General features: G+C 45.4%; 1 protein-coding gene across 5 annotated transcripts in view; it reads left to right on the forward strand.

Annotated features, from left to right (window-relative positions):
• The window catches only part of KIF16B (kinesin family member 16B), a 306,258-nt gene that overhangs the window by 201,677 nt on the left and 87,716 nt on the right, over positions 1–16,865 (forward strand). For 3 of the 5 annotated variants that reach the window (XM_047771646.1, XM_047771645.1, XM_047771647.1), the window contains 4 exons: positions 1,504–1,656; positions 3,880–3,976; positions 4,950–5,000; positions 6,305–8,454. In XM_047771646.1, coding sequence (XP_047627602.1) covers positions 1,504–1,656; positions 3,880–3,976; positions 4,950–5,000; positions 6,305–8,389 — 2,386 coding nt within the window. In that variant the 3' untranslated portion in view covers positions 8,390–8,454. Of the gene's footprint in view, positions 1–1,503; positions 1,657–3,879; positions 3,977–4,949; positions 5,001–6,304; positions 8,455–16,865 lie in introns of those variants that run through there. The other 2 variants (XM_047771648.1, XM_047771649.1) reach the window with 1 other exon arrangement.

Below are 16,865 nucleotides of genomic sequence, written 5' to 3' on the forward strand. Positions count from 1 at the left end.
TCTAGTGACCACCAGCCTGCCTGGCAGTGGCTCTCTGGTCATGTCTCCTGATCCTTTCCTGGATGCCCTGCTGTCCCTTGCCACCCATCTAAATTCCACTTAGCCTTCAGGGCTTCACTGGAGCCTCTTGGCTCTGTGGAGTCTTTCCCACTGCTCAGCCCTGAAGGATGTCTTTGAACAACTCTGTAGGCATCATTTTAATTATAAACGTTGGCAGCCATCTCTTTGCATCGGCTCACTATCTTTACTGTCACTAATGCTCTGTATTAGCATCGTTCCCTGGTTTTTTGCCTACCACCCGGTCCCTGACATCACTCTTCATGCTCATCCCCTCCTCCTTCCAAAGTACTACCTGCTCTGCAAGCTGTTGCTGGATCAGTACTTGCTAACAGGTAGACAGGTGAAAGGTGAGTTCAGCTGGGCATTGTCTCCCATGAAACCCATGAGTATCTACCCTGGAGAATCCAACAATCACATTTCTGAGAGCCAAGAACTTGGCTTTCATGTTCAGGATGGAGCAGTCAGACTGCTGCAGGTGACACCAGAGAGCTGGCAGTATCCTAGCGTATATGCATCTGAAGCTAGACTCTCTGGATTTTGGAGCCAAAAGAATTTGGAGAGACAGTTGACTCTCATTCAATACATGAACAAATTGAGACCCAGATGACATTAACCATGAGTGGCCTGCAGCCCTCAAATGGGTCTTGTGGTCCTCAGGCCAAATTTACTGGCAAGCTTGGCACTCTAGCCTGATGACCTTGGATTCAAGCATCCCTGGGCCAGTGGGAGAACATCCTTCTATGTACTTGACCTCCGATGTATCATTTGTCACTGGAAGTAAATGTTTGGTTCCACAACTTAGGGTTTATATCAATTTCTCTAAACCTCAGCCTTGCTCTCTTAGGTCTCTATCTCCTTTTCTTTCCTCTTTTCCACACCTGCTGCCTTAGCCAAAGCAGGTTCCTGGATTTTGTGGCTTAGCCCCTTCATTCATACTGCTTTCTGCTCCTAAAGAGACTTCCACCATCATCCCCAAGTGCCAGATTCCCACGGGCCTCTGAAGACTCAATTTAGAACTGCCTTGACCATGAAGATTCTCCCAGATTGGTGGTTTCAAAAAATTCTTTGAAGCAAAGACCTCTTTCGTCAAATAGAAATATTTGGTGGGATCTGATATATAGTCCACAACCAACTGCTTTGTTGAAGCAGAGGTCAGGGCTCAGAATCCTGCACACCCACCTCTGAGGATTGGCTGAGCACGTGGGAATACCCTTGCCCTTGATGGGAGAACTCTCTCCAACTTTTGGATGCCTGCAGCACTTGTTCTGAAACTCTGTTGTGGCCTATTACCACCTTATAACTTGTCTTACAGGTATGTGGTGTCATTTCTACCAGAAGGTAAAGCTCTTTGCACAGTTTTGGTCTGGATCTCCCATGGTTTCTGTTGAAGATGCACAGGAGATGTAGGTTATGAATAAATTCATGTTACTTCCATTTCCATAGGTTAGAACATGAAATCCAGCAGTTGAAGCAGAAGATCTGTGAGGTCGATGGTATTCAAAAAGGGCATCACGGGACCTCAGAAGGAAAGTCTGCATCTTCTAGCTTGGTATCCAGTGTTGAAAATTCTCCCCTGGTCCCTCTGATGGACGCCAGGTATTGGACGTTAAACCGATGCCATGCCTATTTCTGATGAGATTTAATGACTGCAATAATAGGTACACAATATATGTACCTTATCTTGGCCAGTTTGCATATGGAGTGATCTGTCAAAGGGCACAGGCAGGACATGTCCCTGAGACAAGCTCTGCCCTGGGTAGCTGCTGCTTGGCCCGCGGTGGCATGAGGTATCATTTAAAGGGCCCAAGACCTGAGACCTGGCCAGCCAAATCCAAGGAATGCTGGTGCAAGTGGTTTGTGTGAGGAGGTAGAATGAAAAGGTTCAGGGAAACCAGCTCATCCAGAAAGGTGTGCAAGGTCAGGTTGAGAGGAAGAAAGAAACTGGGTTAATTGAATTGTACCAAGAAGGACCTTGTGCTGACAAATAATTTATAGAAGTCATTGATTACAAATGGATGAAGTCTGTCATAAAAACTGTCCCAGTACATTCAGAATGATTATGACTAGCAAATACATGTCTGAGATTATGATTTTCAACTTGGATGGCATTGGGAATTGCTCTGTGCCTTAGAGCCCTGGATAAACTGACTTAATCGTTCTTTTCCTGTAAAAGAAATGGATTATTTTCCCCAACCCCATCTCCATCATGGGGACATTGCAAATTGGGCAGGCCTGAGCCCTGAGCAGTAGAAGATAGGTATTGGGATATCAAAATGGCATGAACCTCTGTGGTCCTTTAAATCAAGGTCTGCACTTTCCGTGGTGCTCATTTAAAATTTAAGTTAAGGTCTGGGGAGAGAATCTGTAAGTGGCCTTGGCTCAGGTTTCAGCTGTACAGGATTTTCTTTACTGAAATACTGAAAAGGTAAATACGGCTTTTTATTACCCTAATTCCACTCTCTTGGGCTATTTTACCTACAGTAGTCATCTTTTTATCCAGCGTATCAGAAAATCATTCAGTAGTGGTCAGTAGCATAGAAGTGTTTATAGGATTATGCATGTGCTTAGCAAGAGGAAACCAGCTTTTTTCTTTCTTCTTCTTTTTTTTTTAGTGTGTTAAGATGTAAACATTCAGAGTGGTTCATTTGAAATAATCTGTCTAATTTGGTGTCTATAGAACTGGGGCAGGGAGCCTAGAACTGAGTAAACTTTGCCTTTGGGTGGATTGAGCCACTAGAAAGATTTTATTTTTTAAATTTTTTTTAATAAAAAAAATAATATATATATATATATATATATTTTTTTTTTTTTTTGTCTTTTTAGGGCCACACCTGTGGCATATGGAAGTTTCCTGACTAGGGGTTGAATCAGAGCTATAACTGCTGACCTATACCACAGCCACAGCTACAGCCACAGCAATGCGGGATCCGAGCAGTGTCTGAAACCTACACTGCAGCTCAAGGTAACGCCAGGTCCTTAACGCATTGAGCAAGGCCAGGGATCAAATCCGCATCCTCGTGGATACTGGTTGAGTTTGTTACCGCTGATCCACGACAGGAACTCTGCCACTAGAAAGATTTTAGATGGAACCAGAAATTCTCTCGTCTCCCTGATTCCTGTGGGTGGACAGTTGTCCTTTATGCAGCTTCCCTGTATTGCATGTTGTACCAGGTAGTTGGTTGACAACTGCCTGAAAGTCACCTGTTTCTGGCTTCAACTATCTTGGCCCTTCACCAAGCATTTTGGAAGGTAAAGACCTTTAAAATTGAGCTTCTCTTGGCTGGGTGCAGGTAACAAGACAGAGCAGGAACAGTGTGAGACTTTGTTCCATCCAGTAGTGAAGGTTTATAGAGAGTGTAGCCACTTCTTTTTGGTTTTCCTTTTTATCGTCTGAAATGACTCTGTGTTTTGTGAGAAATAACTCACTATTTTCTGTGTGACGAAATTGAGGCTCGGTAAGTGAAGTGGTGCCATCAATTCTGGGACCATGGAGGCATCTGAAAGGAGGGTCTGCCACTCTCCCCTGTCCTGAAGGAGGGGTTCCACCCAGGAAATCCAGGAAGGGTCTCGATGGGATCATTGAGTCTGCCTTCCTGTCCCAAGGTTCCATTATTCATCCCGGTCTTTCTCGTTTAGGGAAAACCCAAGATGGTGAACACGCGGCACTAGATTTCTTAGAAAGCAGACCAGTGTTCGAGGTCCTGAGTTGTTGTTATGTTTGGCATATAGAAAGAGAAAGTTCCAGGTTGTCAAGGATGGATCTCAAAATGCCTGTGTGGTTAAACCGTGGTCACATACCCCTGTGTCTTTTGCTTTCAGGATCAGTGCTTACATTGAAGAAGAAGTCCAGAGGCGTCTTCAGGACTTGCGTTGTGCAGTTGGCAATGGCACCAGCGCACCTGCAGAGACAGCAAAGGTGAGCCAGGGAGCAGGTGACCCGCTCATGCGTTTTCAAGATGACCTTTCAATAAGTAACTGGGGTGGCTTTTTTTTTGGGGTCTTTTTAGGGCCACACCCGAGACATATGGAGGTTCCCAGGCTAGGGATAGAATTGGAGCTGTAGCTGCTGGCCTGCACCACAGCCACAGCAACATGGGATCCAAGCCATGTCTGTGACTTACACCACAGCTCATGGCAACGCCAGGTCCTTAACCCACTGAGGGGGGCCAGGGATCAAACCCACATCTTCATGGATACTAGTCGGGTTCGTTAACCACTGAGCCACAAGGAGAACTCCCAGGTCTTCTATTTACTGTTTTTCGGTGAGAAAATTGAGATGCAAAATGTTCTGGAAAAATTAACTATTACTTGGATTGGAGCTTAACAATTTACAAATGAGATTCATTCAAAAGTAACTTTTTTACTTAAAATTTTGAACTCTGGGGGGAGATTCTTGGGTGAATATCAAGTTTCCTAAAATGCTTGATTTACTTTGATTTATAGAAATTCTATACCTACCACCTTTCTGTTTTCTCCAAAAATGTGATGTTTCCATAAATATTTAATGTACTTGATTAATTATCCCAAGTAGAAATATAATTTTGCCTTTGAGAAGATCATACTTGTGACAAGTTCATTTTTTATCAAAAGAAAGGTGTTTCATTTCTATCCTGCAAATTAAGGTGTATCCCAAGGAAATCTTGCCTTTAATGTTATTCTGAGAATTTTAAAATTAAGAATTAATGGTTCGGTTCCCTTATAGGCCCATGGATCGATAGAGTCATGTTTACCTTGGGAATGTAAATTCTCTAGAAGCACTATCAGTATTGAATGACAAGTATGTTTCTGTAAGAATTTTTTTTGCCTAAATATTTCTAATCAAATCAGCTCCCCCCCCCCCCCGAGAACATGCTATAATTTAATACAGAGGGCTTTTATTTTCTTTTCAGGGTAACGAGAAACTTCACAATGGCACCATTCAACGTAAGCTAAAATATGAGGTAGGTAATGACTTTTCAGATTGATAGGGTCGCCTTAAATTATGGCATGCTTGTGTGATTAAATTTTCTTAATGTTTGGTTGCGTAATTAGAATTTTGAAGTCTCAGTGAGATTAATGGCTAATAGGGAAGGCAAGCTATTATATGACTTAAAATTAAACGGAATCCTGCCGGACGCAAACTGCTTTGACTTTATTTGAATGGCACGTAGCTGTGGTGGAGGCCCTTTGCCCGGTTTTTCATTTGTAACAGTATCCTTTCCCTGGCTCTGCATTTAAAAGGCAGCATTATACAATCAGAATCAGATAGGAGGCCTGAGTCCTTCTCGATGTTTTAGAAACCCTACCCGTTTTATAGACTGCCTTGGCGGTGGTACCAAGGAAATACTCTGGGTTGATTAGCTTATTTCTCTGGTGAGTTGTCAAACCAAGGTTTACTGGGGCCTTTGCTTTGTGAGGCTTTACTTGTATTTTCCTCCACCGAGGGATTTTTCCTTTCCATAGCCTCCTAAATTAAAAATCAAAAAAGCAAAACTACTCGGTGACAGAAATCCTACATCACTGAACAGAGCGAGTGGTGGGGGCGGAGGCTGGATGTTCCGTGGGAGGCTTATCTGGCTGGTGGCCACCTCTTCCTCCGTCCCCACCATCCAGGAATGAGGCTTGCTTCCTCTGGACCTCTGTCTCGTCAGCACATAACCTTGTGAGGAACAGGACGTTGCCTTTGATTTCTTTATGTCCACGTGCCTGGCCTGTAGCAGGCTGGCCGTGACCATGAACCTCTGTAGCATGGGTTTGTAGACACCATCATGGCCATCTAACCAGGGTAGATAAAATGAAAGTTCCTATGAAATAAACCACGAGCAAAAGAAACATGCCTGGGGTTGGAATACTGGTCATTTTCTGATTTGCATCAAATATGCCCTGATTACACTTGCATTTTGGACATACAGTCAGGGACTTATTTTCACAACTAAATGTAACCCTTGGGAAATTGAATCGAAGGTCTTAGGATTTATTTTAGAGTAAATGAAAGACCAAGAAATGGATACTATGGCTCGATCCCATCCAGCATATTTCTACCAAAATACTTGGCAATTTGTAAAATAAGAACTACAGAAATCGATGCTCTGTGTGTGAATCAGATCCTCTTTTCTTAAATCATGAATCAATCAGCACGAATGGCTTAGGCTTTCGATTTAATGCCTGTCATTAATCCACACGATGAAACCAATGACCGCAAGGTTCTTCATGTGCGAAAGATTTGCAAAAGGTGCCACACCCCCATTTCACCTGTTTTTGACAGAAAAGCTCTCCTGCCCTGTTGCTGCCCAAAGAAGTCACTGACGCCCCCGATGGAGAGGAGAGGAGGAGAGTGAACCAGAACCACTCCCAGAGCCGTTCCATGACGTGGAGCATCCCAGGCCCCATGGCCCCCTCCTCAGCACCAGGCTGGGGAGCCTGCCAGCATCAGGCGGGGTCTCAGGCCTTGGAGCACGAGCTGTCACTTAACAGCCACAGCAGATGCAGTCCTGACTATAAGACAGGCAGTTTCCAACCAGAATGTTTCCATCTACCTAAAATCTCTTTGCTTAACAAAAGCATCCCCAGAGGGGCAGAACATTTTCAGGGAGAGTCGGAAAATGCCAGTGAGCCGACACCTCGCCAAGGCGAACACAGCCTGGGGATCACGTCCAGCTGGACTTGGCTGCAATGTGCATCCCAGAAAGTGTCTATGAACAGTGGGAGCTCGCAGACCAGGCAGAGCCAGCTACTCTGCCTCGTTCTCTTGGAAAGCATTTCTGCAGGAACAGTGGCCTCGAAGCTCTGCCCTGAGCAGAAAGCCCAGAAAGAGTCAGAGACTGAAGCAGTTCACTCTCCAGAGTCATCGATGACGGCCGGAACAGAGGGATGCAGTGGGTTGGGATATTTTTACCAGCAGGTCTCAGACTTTTACAGAGACACCAGCACCCTACTGCTACAGGCTGGCACAAAGGCCATCAGCAAGGCCAGGCACGTGGGGGTCCTGTGTGACCCCGGTGGGCTCACCTCCCAAGCTGCAACCTTCATCAGGAGGCTGCCGTTCCTGAAACTCTTACCCCTGGACACGCTCTTGGAGACACAAGAAGTGTCAGCTGATGCTCATTCTTGCCCCAAAGAAGCCCACGTTGGTGACCGCAGGGAACAGCCTGGGGCCAGGGGGCAGGCGGGGAGCCTGGTGCCCTATGGAGCCTTGGGCCTGCCTCCTGCCCCAGCAGCTGCCAAGTTTCCAGGCTCCTGCCCAGGCTCAGTTTTCTGCCTCGAACTGGAAGGTGCCAAAAGCCCTGTGTTTAAGCAGACCCTCGTGCAGTTCCCAGACAAAATGCTGAAACTTCAGGAGTGCCCCTTAAAGGACTTCCTGGAGCTGGTGGCCAGTTCCCTCCCAGAACTTTGCAGTGACACAAGTGAGGTTCAAGGCGTCTACTGGCTTGCTGTCTCCACCTGTGCGGGACCTTCCCCTCAGGCTGCCTGTTTGCTGCTGCTCCGCTCAGCCCTGTACGCGCTGGTTCTGTCTGGGGATCCACTGGCCTCCATGGTCGTTTTTCATGCTCTACCCCTTGCTGAGTTACAGGAGATTCAGATCGGCTTTGCGGGGCAGAGTTTACGACTTCTGGGCTCTTCAGAGAGTCTTCTGCTCACCGTCTTTAGTTACAACAAAAACCTCTGTCAGCAGATATGCCAGGACCTCCTGTGTGTGCTGTTGTCTGCATCCCAGTCCTCCGTGTACACCAACCATCCTTTGCTCCAACAAGACCTGGTCCAGCTTTCTCTCAACTGGCAGGCAGATGTCCCTGACTTAGTCTTGGCAAACAGAGTTCGGTTGTCCTCCAAATTCCAGAGCACCTTGGTGGACCTGATCTACTATGTTCATGGAAATCTGGACGCTGACGCCCCCTCTCTGGCAGAGGCCCGACTCTTGCTCTACACAACGGTCAGAGTGGAGGGTGACTCTGGCCAAGGCCACTGCCAGTCGCTGGCCCTTCTAAACACGCACATTGCCCTGGTCAGGGAAGACTGCGTGTTCTACCCTCGGAGCCACTCTCTGAGCTCACCACCTCCAGGAACACGGTTTGACATGGTCACATGCCGCGCTTTGAGGGAATTCCGGTGCCTTGTTGTTCCAGACCCAAACTCATCCACCATTGAACTCATCTTCTCCCAAAGACCCAGACACCCATCAGATTCCAGAAGTGCTCCCTCCAAGCACTCTTGGGAAGCCCAGAATGTTCTGCCCCGCGCCAGCACACTGTGTCCAGGGGGTGGCCAGAATGTGGCTCCCGAGGTCTGGAAACTGACCTTCAACTCTCAGGATGAGGCACTCTGGCTGATCTCACACTTGACAAGGCTCTAGGGAGGTGCCTTGTAAAAATACTCTGTATGTTTTTTGAGCTCTTTCATTAAACATGATGAAAACCATCCAGGTCTCTGATGATGTCAGTGTAGCTACCTGATTTGAGAATGGAAAAATGTAGACCTCTATACATTGGAAAGGTAAACATTTAAGATACCTACAATGACATAAAAATAGGCGATAGCAGTGCACTGATGGAATACCTTTGTGAAACCACTTGTTTCATTTTCCTGAGCCTCGGCCTGTGAGTCAGGTCTGCTTTGTTATTTGTGAGATGATGAAAGCCTTTCTGACTGTGGTGGCTTCCTGTCGACTTGGCTTTTGTGCCTTGGTGTCTATTTCTGCTGGACTCTGGCGGGCAGAACTCTGCTGCCTGCAAAGGTGCCTGGTCTGGCAGGGACCTTCTCAATATCCACGGTGTTGACCATGGTTAGGACAGCTCAGCAGAGCACGTTCCTGAAGCACCAGGCTTCCCTGGAGGACCCAGGGGTTTAAAATGCCCTCCCCTCACTGTAACATGAGGGGTGGTGGGGCTGGGGGGGTCAGCACTGGTGCGCTGTGGGGTCATTTTCCTCAGGTCATCACCTTTGCCTTCCTCCTTACAGATGTCTGGACTGTTCCTTCCCAGTCATGTGATTTCAGATCCTCACTTGTTGGTTTGGTTTTGACTCCCCTCCCCTAGACCACATGCTCCCATGTGCCAGTCTTTTCTCTCAGCATTTGTGTTTCTCTCCTGGAAAGGAATGTAGCTTTTTTGGCTGCATTATGCTGTCTTAGCAGATGCAGGGCCTCCTCGAAGGCATCCAGGGCTTCCTCCACCCTCCCTCCTGCCTCTCAGCCCAGGCATTTCTCTTAACCTCAGGCAAAGGTGTCCTGCTTCTGGGAGGAGGTCACACCCCATGTCAGTCCAAGGCCGGGCTCTCCCCTCCTCACCAGGGACACGATTGCTTGCTCTCCTCTGCTGTAAGAGGCTTGAGACTGAGCTCTTCAGAATCTCTCTCCTCTGCTTGACTCTGCATTGTACCCACCTCGGTTCAAGTTGCGTACGAGGAATCTGCTTACACATTTTGTGTTTGTTGTATTTCCTGGGCTGCTCTGCCCATGTCCTCCTATTTCTCAGGTTGAGGGTTCTGCTAACTTCCAGAATCCCAGAAGGAAGGAGGCCCCTCCCCCTTACCCCATTCACTCTCCTTGGCTTTGGCCAGGGTGATATGCGTTCACGGGAGCTGCACCACAGTGTGTCTGCAGTCGAGTGGCTCAGCCATTCTACTCAGGCCTTAGCCTTGCCCCAGCCTTGGAGGGGTCATTTTCTATTCTGGCCAGACCTGTAGATAATGTGCAACATAAATGTCCTACCCTCTGCTTCATTGCTAATCTGGTATCAAGGCCAACCCTCCCAGAAACTGGCTGTCTCCCTTTTGGCTGGGAAGTGCCGGTCCTCCTTCTCTTCTCCATCAGAGCTGACAGCACGCTCATTAACTTGTTCTGCATTCTCAGCAATGGTTTTCCTCTGCCCAGGTTCCGGGGAAGTGAGCGGGGGAAGCAGGACCGAGGAAAGTGTGTCAGGGTCCTGCCTGGTTTGCCATAGCCAAGCAAAGTTTTTTGTCTTTTTGAGGCAATAGAATTCAGATACTTAACCTCTTCCATACCCTCACTCCATGCACACGCAGATGTAGACACACACAACGCCCTATTGCTTTACACACAGGGCTTTTGAGGCTGTGTATTATTAAAATTCTTGGCTGGTGGGTCTTCTACCATGGGAAAAAAATTCCAAAATGAACCACAATAATCTTCTAATATCAATAATATTTCCCCTAATTTAAACCGTCCTACTGAATTTGAATTCTTTCTTTTTTTCTTTCTTTCCTTTCCTTTCTTTTTTTTTTTTTTTTTTTTTGTCATTCCCATGGCGTGTGGAAGTTCCTGGGCCAGGGATCAAATCCATGCCACAGCAGCATCCTGAGCTGCTGCAATGACAATGCCAGATGCTTAACCCAGAGGGAACTCTTTTTCTCATTATGTTCTTGATAAGAAGAACAGAATGAATGATCATGAAGAGCAGAGGGAATGGAATTTAAGATGCCAGCAGAGGGATGTCATAGTTGGAAAGGAAACGGTACATAAACAGTACAAAATTTTAACAGGATGATACATATTAAACAGACTTTCTTGTCCTCATAGGTAAAAGAGCACAGATCTGTGTTGTATGTCATGGTCCTTAATTTTGTCCATAGATGGAACATGCAGTAGACACGTGCATTGTGTACAGATCATATTATTGGTTGTAACTTCATCTGCTTTATGATCCAAGTAGCCCAGGATGAGGATTGCATTCCAGGCTGTGTTATAGAAGCAGCCTCTAGGCAACTTTGATTTCATGCCTTTTCATGTAGGCATATTTTTTACCTTGAGATCAAACACGGTTCTTGATACTGAGAATTTGATTTACCTTCATGAAGTGAGTATTGAGGTTGCCATGATCCTGAAGAGGCCAGTGGAGGCCACTGGCTTCAATCCCAGGGCCTCCCAGGCTTGTTCTCTAGGGATTCTGAGCCCAGGTCACTGCTGCAGTAGAGTAGATATGGGGACCTCAGCATCCAGCCTGAGGACTGTTTTCTCAGTTGTAGCAAGTTGCTGGATCCAAAAAAAAAAAAAAAGTTTATGTGTATTTTATTACGTGGCATTTTGCATTGTTGTAACATAGGCATAAACATTTACATCGAAGGGCTTTGCTGATGTGTTCTAGACAATACCTCTTTGAGGCCTTTTGAAACAGTGATTTCATCTGAATTTGATTAACATCCATTTTGCTCACAACTGCCTGTTGTACAGACTTGTGGTTGTCAGGGTGAATGTATTTAGTCTTTGTTGAAAAACATTTCAAAACAGTTTGTCTCCCTGTCCTCATTACTTGAAAAAAATGTGTGTGATTCCTTTGGAAGGAGTACTTCTGCCTTCCAGCGGTAGTAATTACAATAATTTTTATTTGCATTCTTCTATAGATGATTTAAAGTTTTGAATGATAAGTAGATTAGAGCACTTTTATTAATGCTTCTTTGACAATCAGGCAGTCTTGTTGGACAGACCAGTTGCTCATGAGGTTGTTTTGTTAACTTGGTTACACAGCCTCCAGTATTCATTTTAGTTAGCACTGTGTCATTCCTTAATGAAGGGGGATGGGGCGGGGGAATGGCTGTGGCATGCAGTGGCTTGGTGTGGGATCTCAGTTCCCAGATCAGAGATCAAACCCAGGCCACAGCAGTGAAAGCACGGAGTCCTAACCACTTGAACACCAGGAAATCCACCCTGCGGCCAAATATCAGGCAACCCTCAAAATATTAGTGACACGCAAAAAAAACCCTTTTATTTCTCATTAATGGTTTTTGTAAGTAGGTTGAGGCAGGCCCTGCTATAGGCTGAGGTTGTCTGCAGCTCAGCCGTGGCTGGTCTGCACCAGCTGTCTCATTTTGGGGTCTGTGCAGAAGGCACAGTGGCCATTGTGATGATGGCAGAAGCACAGAAAGGCTGGATCATGTCTGCTCACATCCCATTGGCCAGCACAGGTCACTCAGCCACACCCAACATCAAGGGGCGAAGAAGGCTTCATGCCACTCACTAGGAAGCCATGAAAGGAGTGTCTGCCTCTTCTCCTCTTCCAGCTACAGGAGACTGAGGATCGACCACAGATGCATCGTGTCAGGGTTCCCAACGTTCTCTTGAAGATATATTCAGATAACACTTAAGGAGTTCCTGCCGTGACTCAGTGGTCAGTGAACCCGACTGGCATCCATGAGGACATGGGTTCAATCCCTGGCCTCGCTCAGTGGGTTAAGAATCTGGCACTGCCATGAGCTGTAATGTAGATCGCAGATGTGGCTCGGATCCCACGTTGCTGTGGCTGTGGCATAGGCCGGCAGCTGCAGCTTCAATTCGACCCCTGGCCCAGGAACCACCATATGCTGTGGGTGTGGCCCTAAGAAGACAAGACAAAACAAAACAAAACAAAACAAATCTTCAGATAGAACCTCTCCCTAATGGCAGCATTCAGATACTAGTTACTGGTTGAACTTTTCCAGCTCAGTCCTTGCTTGGCACCTCTGTGGGCTGATCATCTGCATCAGAAGCAGTTTATTCAGTGGGATCTGCTCCCATTGTTAGACTGTTCCTTCCATCTCCTTCCTCACTGTGACCTCCATCTGCAGTCCGTCCCTCCAGGGAGCCTTCTGTCACAGTCTATCCCACAGTCATACTGTATTGCAGCCCTTCAGGAATCACAGTTGTCCCTCTCCCTCCCTCCCTCTCTCTCCCCTCCTCTCATTTTCCTGCTTTACCTACAACACGTTTCAGTCCCTCTGCTGGTTCTTAACACAGTTTCCAAACCATCACCATCTAATCTCTTGTTAATGATGCATCCTTGTTTTATTCAAAAAAACTCCTTTTGGAGTTCCCATTGTGGCTCAGAGGTTCTGAACCCATGGGAACCGCCATATGCCACAGGTGCGGCCCCCAAAAGCAAAATAAATAAATAAATAACTCTTTGTAAGGAGTAGAACTGAATAATCCAGTTAGTGAGGAGGAACGAGATTCTGTGGTAAATCACTGCTCACAGTATATCTTATATCATCTTGTTAAAGTTGCTGAAGAGGCAGTGGGTCACAGTGATAACAACCCGACCACCCTTTACACTGTGGTTTACAGGGCACGGACTTCTTCTCTGTGCATTGTTCCTTTGAAGTCCCACAGTGAGCCTCCCTGGGATGGGGAAATTGTCATGGATTTCTCTTTCTTTCTTTTTTTTTTGTCTTTTTAGGGCTGCACCTGTGGCACATGGAGGTTCCCGGTCTAGGGGTCAAATTGGAGCTACAGCTGCCAGCCTACACCATAGCCATAGCAACTGGGATCTGAACTGTGTCCGCGACCTACACCATAGCTCACAGCAATGCTAGATCCTTAACCCACTGAGCAAGGCCGGGGACTAAACCTGTACCCTCATGGATACAAGTTGAGTTCGTTAACCACTGAGCCATGATGGGAACTGGATTTCCATTGCATATCTGAAAGGATCACATATTTGAGAAGTGGAACTCAAACCTAGACTTCACTCTAGAACATATAATCTTTTCACAATGCCAAGGTCACCTCCTGGTCATAGTTATTCTTGACTGGCCTGCATACATTTTTTTTTTATTGATTTCTTTTTTCATATGAATAAGTAATTGGAATAATTTTTTTTTCCTGACTTGTACATTTTTTCTTGGAATTTCTACATGTTAAAAATTATTTCTCTTTTAATGAGTTCTGTTTTTCAAGAATTGCCTTACAAGTTTCTTGGCAGTTCCTTTGTTTCTTGCAGGCTTTATATCTCCTTTTGCTCTCTGCATTTTAGCTCTCATAGAAGAGAAGCCTGAATATAATCATTGCAGCAAATGGTACAGATAACCTTGTGTGCTTGAAGTTGCTCCTTTAGTTGGAAGGTTAAATGATAAGCATTGCAGAAACCTGATAAAGAGGGCTTGCCAATGCCCTACCCCCACTTTAGTCTCTTCTGGACCTTAGAATTCCGCACAATTTGAACCCAAACTAGAGCTCAGCAAAAATCAGTGAGTGAAGGTGAATGGCCCTTTTCACAGGTCATTAAAGACATTGTAAAACCAGAAAGGAGAACACCTGATTTTCCCTCTTCAGGTTCTAAGCCGCATAGAGTTTTATTTGGGAACAAGGGCCACTTGACAGTTGCTGCCACTTTCTCCATGTGCCATACTAAACTTTTTTTTTTTTAAACCATCCATTTAATGATGGGTAATTCAGAGACAATGACCATTTAAAGTTCTTTTTGGTCTAGAGAAAGATGGGGACATTTTTCATGCTTTCAAGTTGAAACATTCATCAGTATTTCCAAACCTTGAAACAGTGTTTATCCACTGAGATCTTCATGGCTGAAATAATCTACTTTAAAGAATCACAGATTAGGAGTTCCTGTTATGGGTGGTTAAGAACCCGACATAGTGTCTGTGAGGATTCGGGTTCGATCCCTGGCCTCACTTGGTGGGTTAAGGACCTGACATTGCAAGCTGCAGTGTGGCTTGGATCGGGCATTGCCATGACTGTTGGCATAGGCTTGAGCTGCAGCTCCAGTTCAACCCCCTAGCCCAGGAACTTCCATATGCTGCAGGTGCGGCCCTAAAAAGAAAAAAAATCACAGATTAGAATTTACCGTAAGGCCACTAAACTCTATATTCCACAAGTATCTCTACCAAACACAGTTTGTCATTTTCTGGGTAATTATCCTTAATGACGTAGAGATACAGATATATGTCAAAAGTAAAGAAGTAATCCTTTATTTGAAAACCCTATTTCTGTTTCCTGACGTGAGTCTTCAAAACTCACTTTAAGATGAGCTATGGTCAGTGGGGTCTCTCTGCATCAGGCTGTGGCTAAGTCCTGACCTTGGCAGTGAGAGGACCTGCAGCAGGTGTGCCTCATGTTGTAGCAAGTCCAGGTGATGTAGATGTAGGTACTACATCTTCAGAGGTGGCACAGTATTGGCCCTGAGCCCCCGCAGCACCGGCAGGCTCACCTCCTGGAGAAAGATGTAAGTATGTCTTGGCTCTTTGCCATGTTTGTAACGTACACCTGCCCACACAGCTTACCTTTAGGCCACATTTCTTGTGACATGGCTCAGATTTGAGAATATGATGCACCCTCACCTTCTCTGCCCCAGGCCCCTGTCTTCAAGCTGCTGGGCCACAGCTGGTGCCTAATGATAATACCTAATTAGAACTATTGCTGTGGCTTGTGTGCTTGGTTAGAAATGTGTGCAATGCTGGGAACAGAGAAAGGGGAATTACTAATTTTGTTAAATCTGATAAAAACCCAGGATTGCATGTGTTTTAGAAGCAAAGCTTGGAAATCTGGCTCTAGGAGATCCACAGCCATCCTGAGGCCTGACCTTGTCATCGTTAAAGCATATACTGAATCCCACCATCTGGTACATAATTAGAGCATTTAGGGGGAAATGCAGGAAATGCGGATGGCTCCCTATAGACTTGGTCCGCTCTGTGCCCTCTGTAGCGCCGACAGCGATCCGAGTTGCTGTTAATGCCACTTCCTATTAATTCCCTTAATTTGTTCCTATCGAAGGAGACAGCCTGAGTAGGAAGAGCAGATTCTAATCTGAATATTCAAAATATATCGCCTATATTCTGTCTGCTTCTTTTGGTGGAGGACCGGACTGTAGTGTTTCCCTGACACTGGAAAAAAGATTATATTTGTGGACACAGGACACTGATTTGTTAAAAGCTATTATAAAAATATTTCTTTGTATCTTATTTTAAAATATATTTCTGGAGTTCCCACTGTGGTGCAAAAGGATTGGCGGCCTCTCTGCAGCACAGGGTACAGGGTTCAATCCCGGGGCCCAATCTAATTCTTGGCCCAGAAACTCCATAAGCCTTGGGGCAGCCAAAAAAGAATTAAAAAGAAAAAAAATATGTATATGTGTGTGTGTGTGTGTGTGTGTGTGTGTATATATATTATAGAAATATAATCCAAGTTACTGATTAAATGCTTTTCCTCGACCTTTTATTTCTAAAGAGAGCCACTCCCTGGCACATTGAGATTCCTTAATGTGTCCTTCCTATTTGTCCAGATCTCCTGCAAGATGTGCTTCTAAACCTACAGTCCTTCTTGTTTCTCTCCCTCCTACTACGATGTGTCACCTGCTTCCCCCTCCAAGTCTAAGAATCTTTTTTCTGCATAGAGAGAAAGCTGCAACCAATACCAAAATAAGTAATTCCATGGAAATTTAAAAGATCTCATAAATAATAGGATATGATATGATTACAGCCCACATTTACGTGTCTACTATAAACTCAAAAAGATATTCAAAATATAGTTACTTTCAAATAAAAAAATAAACATAAGAGGCATTTATGTGAGTTTTCCTTCCTGCCTTAGTTCAGGGCGATGTCAGGAAGCTTTCACACTGTATCCAGAGACTCTGACATGTCTCATCAAATTGGCTTCAAAAGGTAATTTCTACAGATGACGTTGTCACAGTGACTTGATGGAAACACATACACTTTATTTCTCTATTTCTGCTCACATGTTTTTGGATCCCTGGCTTAGTCATTCATTCCTGCAGGTGTTCACGTCTCTATACCTGTTGATGTTTAGTTACTGTGAAGTCAGTGAGATTGAACTAAACTGTGGCCACAGGCAGTAGTGGGGACTCTGACAATTATCCTCTTCTCAGCAAAGGATTTACTTCCTCTTCGCTGTCAAGTGCTGGTTGGTCAGTGGCTCTTGTGTGCCATCTAGAACCATTTCTTTCTTTTTTTAAGTTATAAAATTAATTTTTTATTCTTTTTTACAATCACAGCTGCAGCATATGGAAGTTCCGGGGCTGGGGTTGAATCCAAGCTGCAGCTCAAGGCCTATGCCCTAGCTACAGCCATGCTGGATCTGAGCCCCA

Source organism: Phacochoerus africanus, chromosome 3 (assembly GCF_016906955.1).
Source record: "Phacochoerus africanus isolate WHEZ1 chromosome 3, ROS_Pafr_v1, whole genome shotgun sequence".
Classification (NCBI taxonomy): Eukaryota; Metazoa; Chordata; class Mammalia; order Artiodactyla; family Suidae; genus Phacochoerus; species Phacochoerus africanus.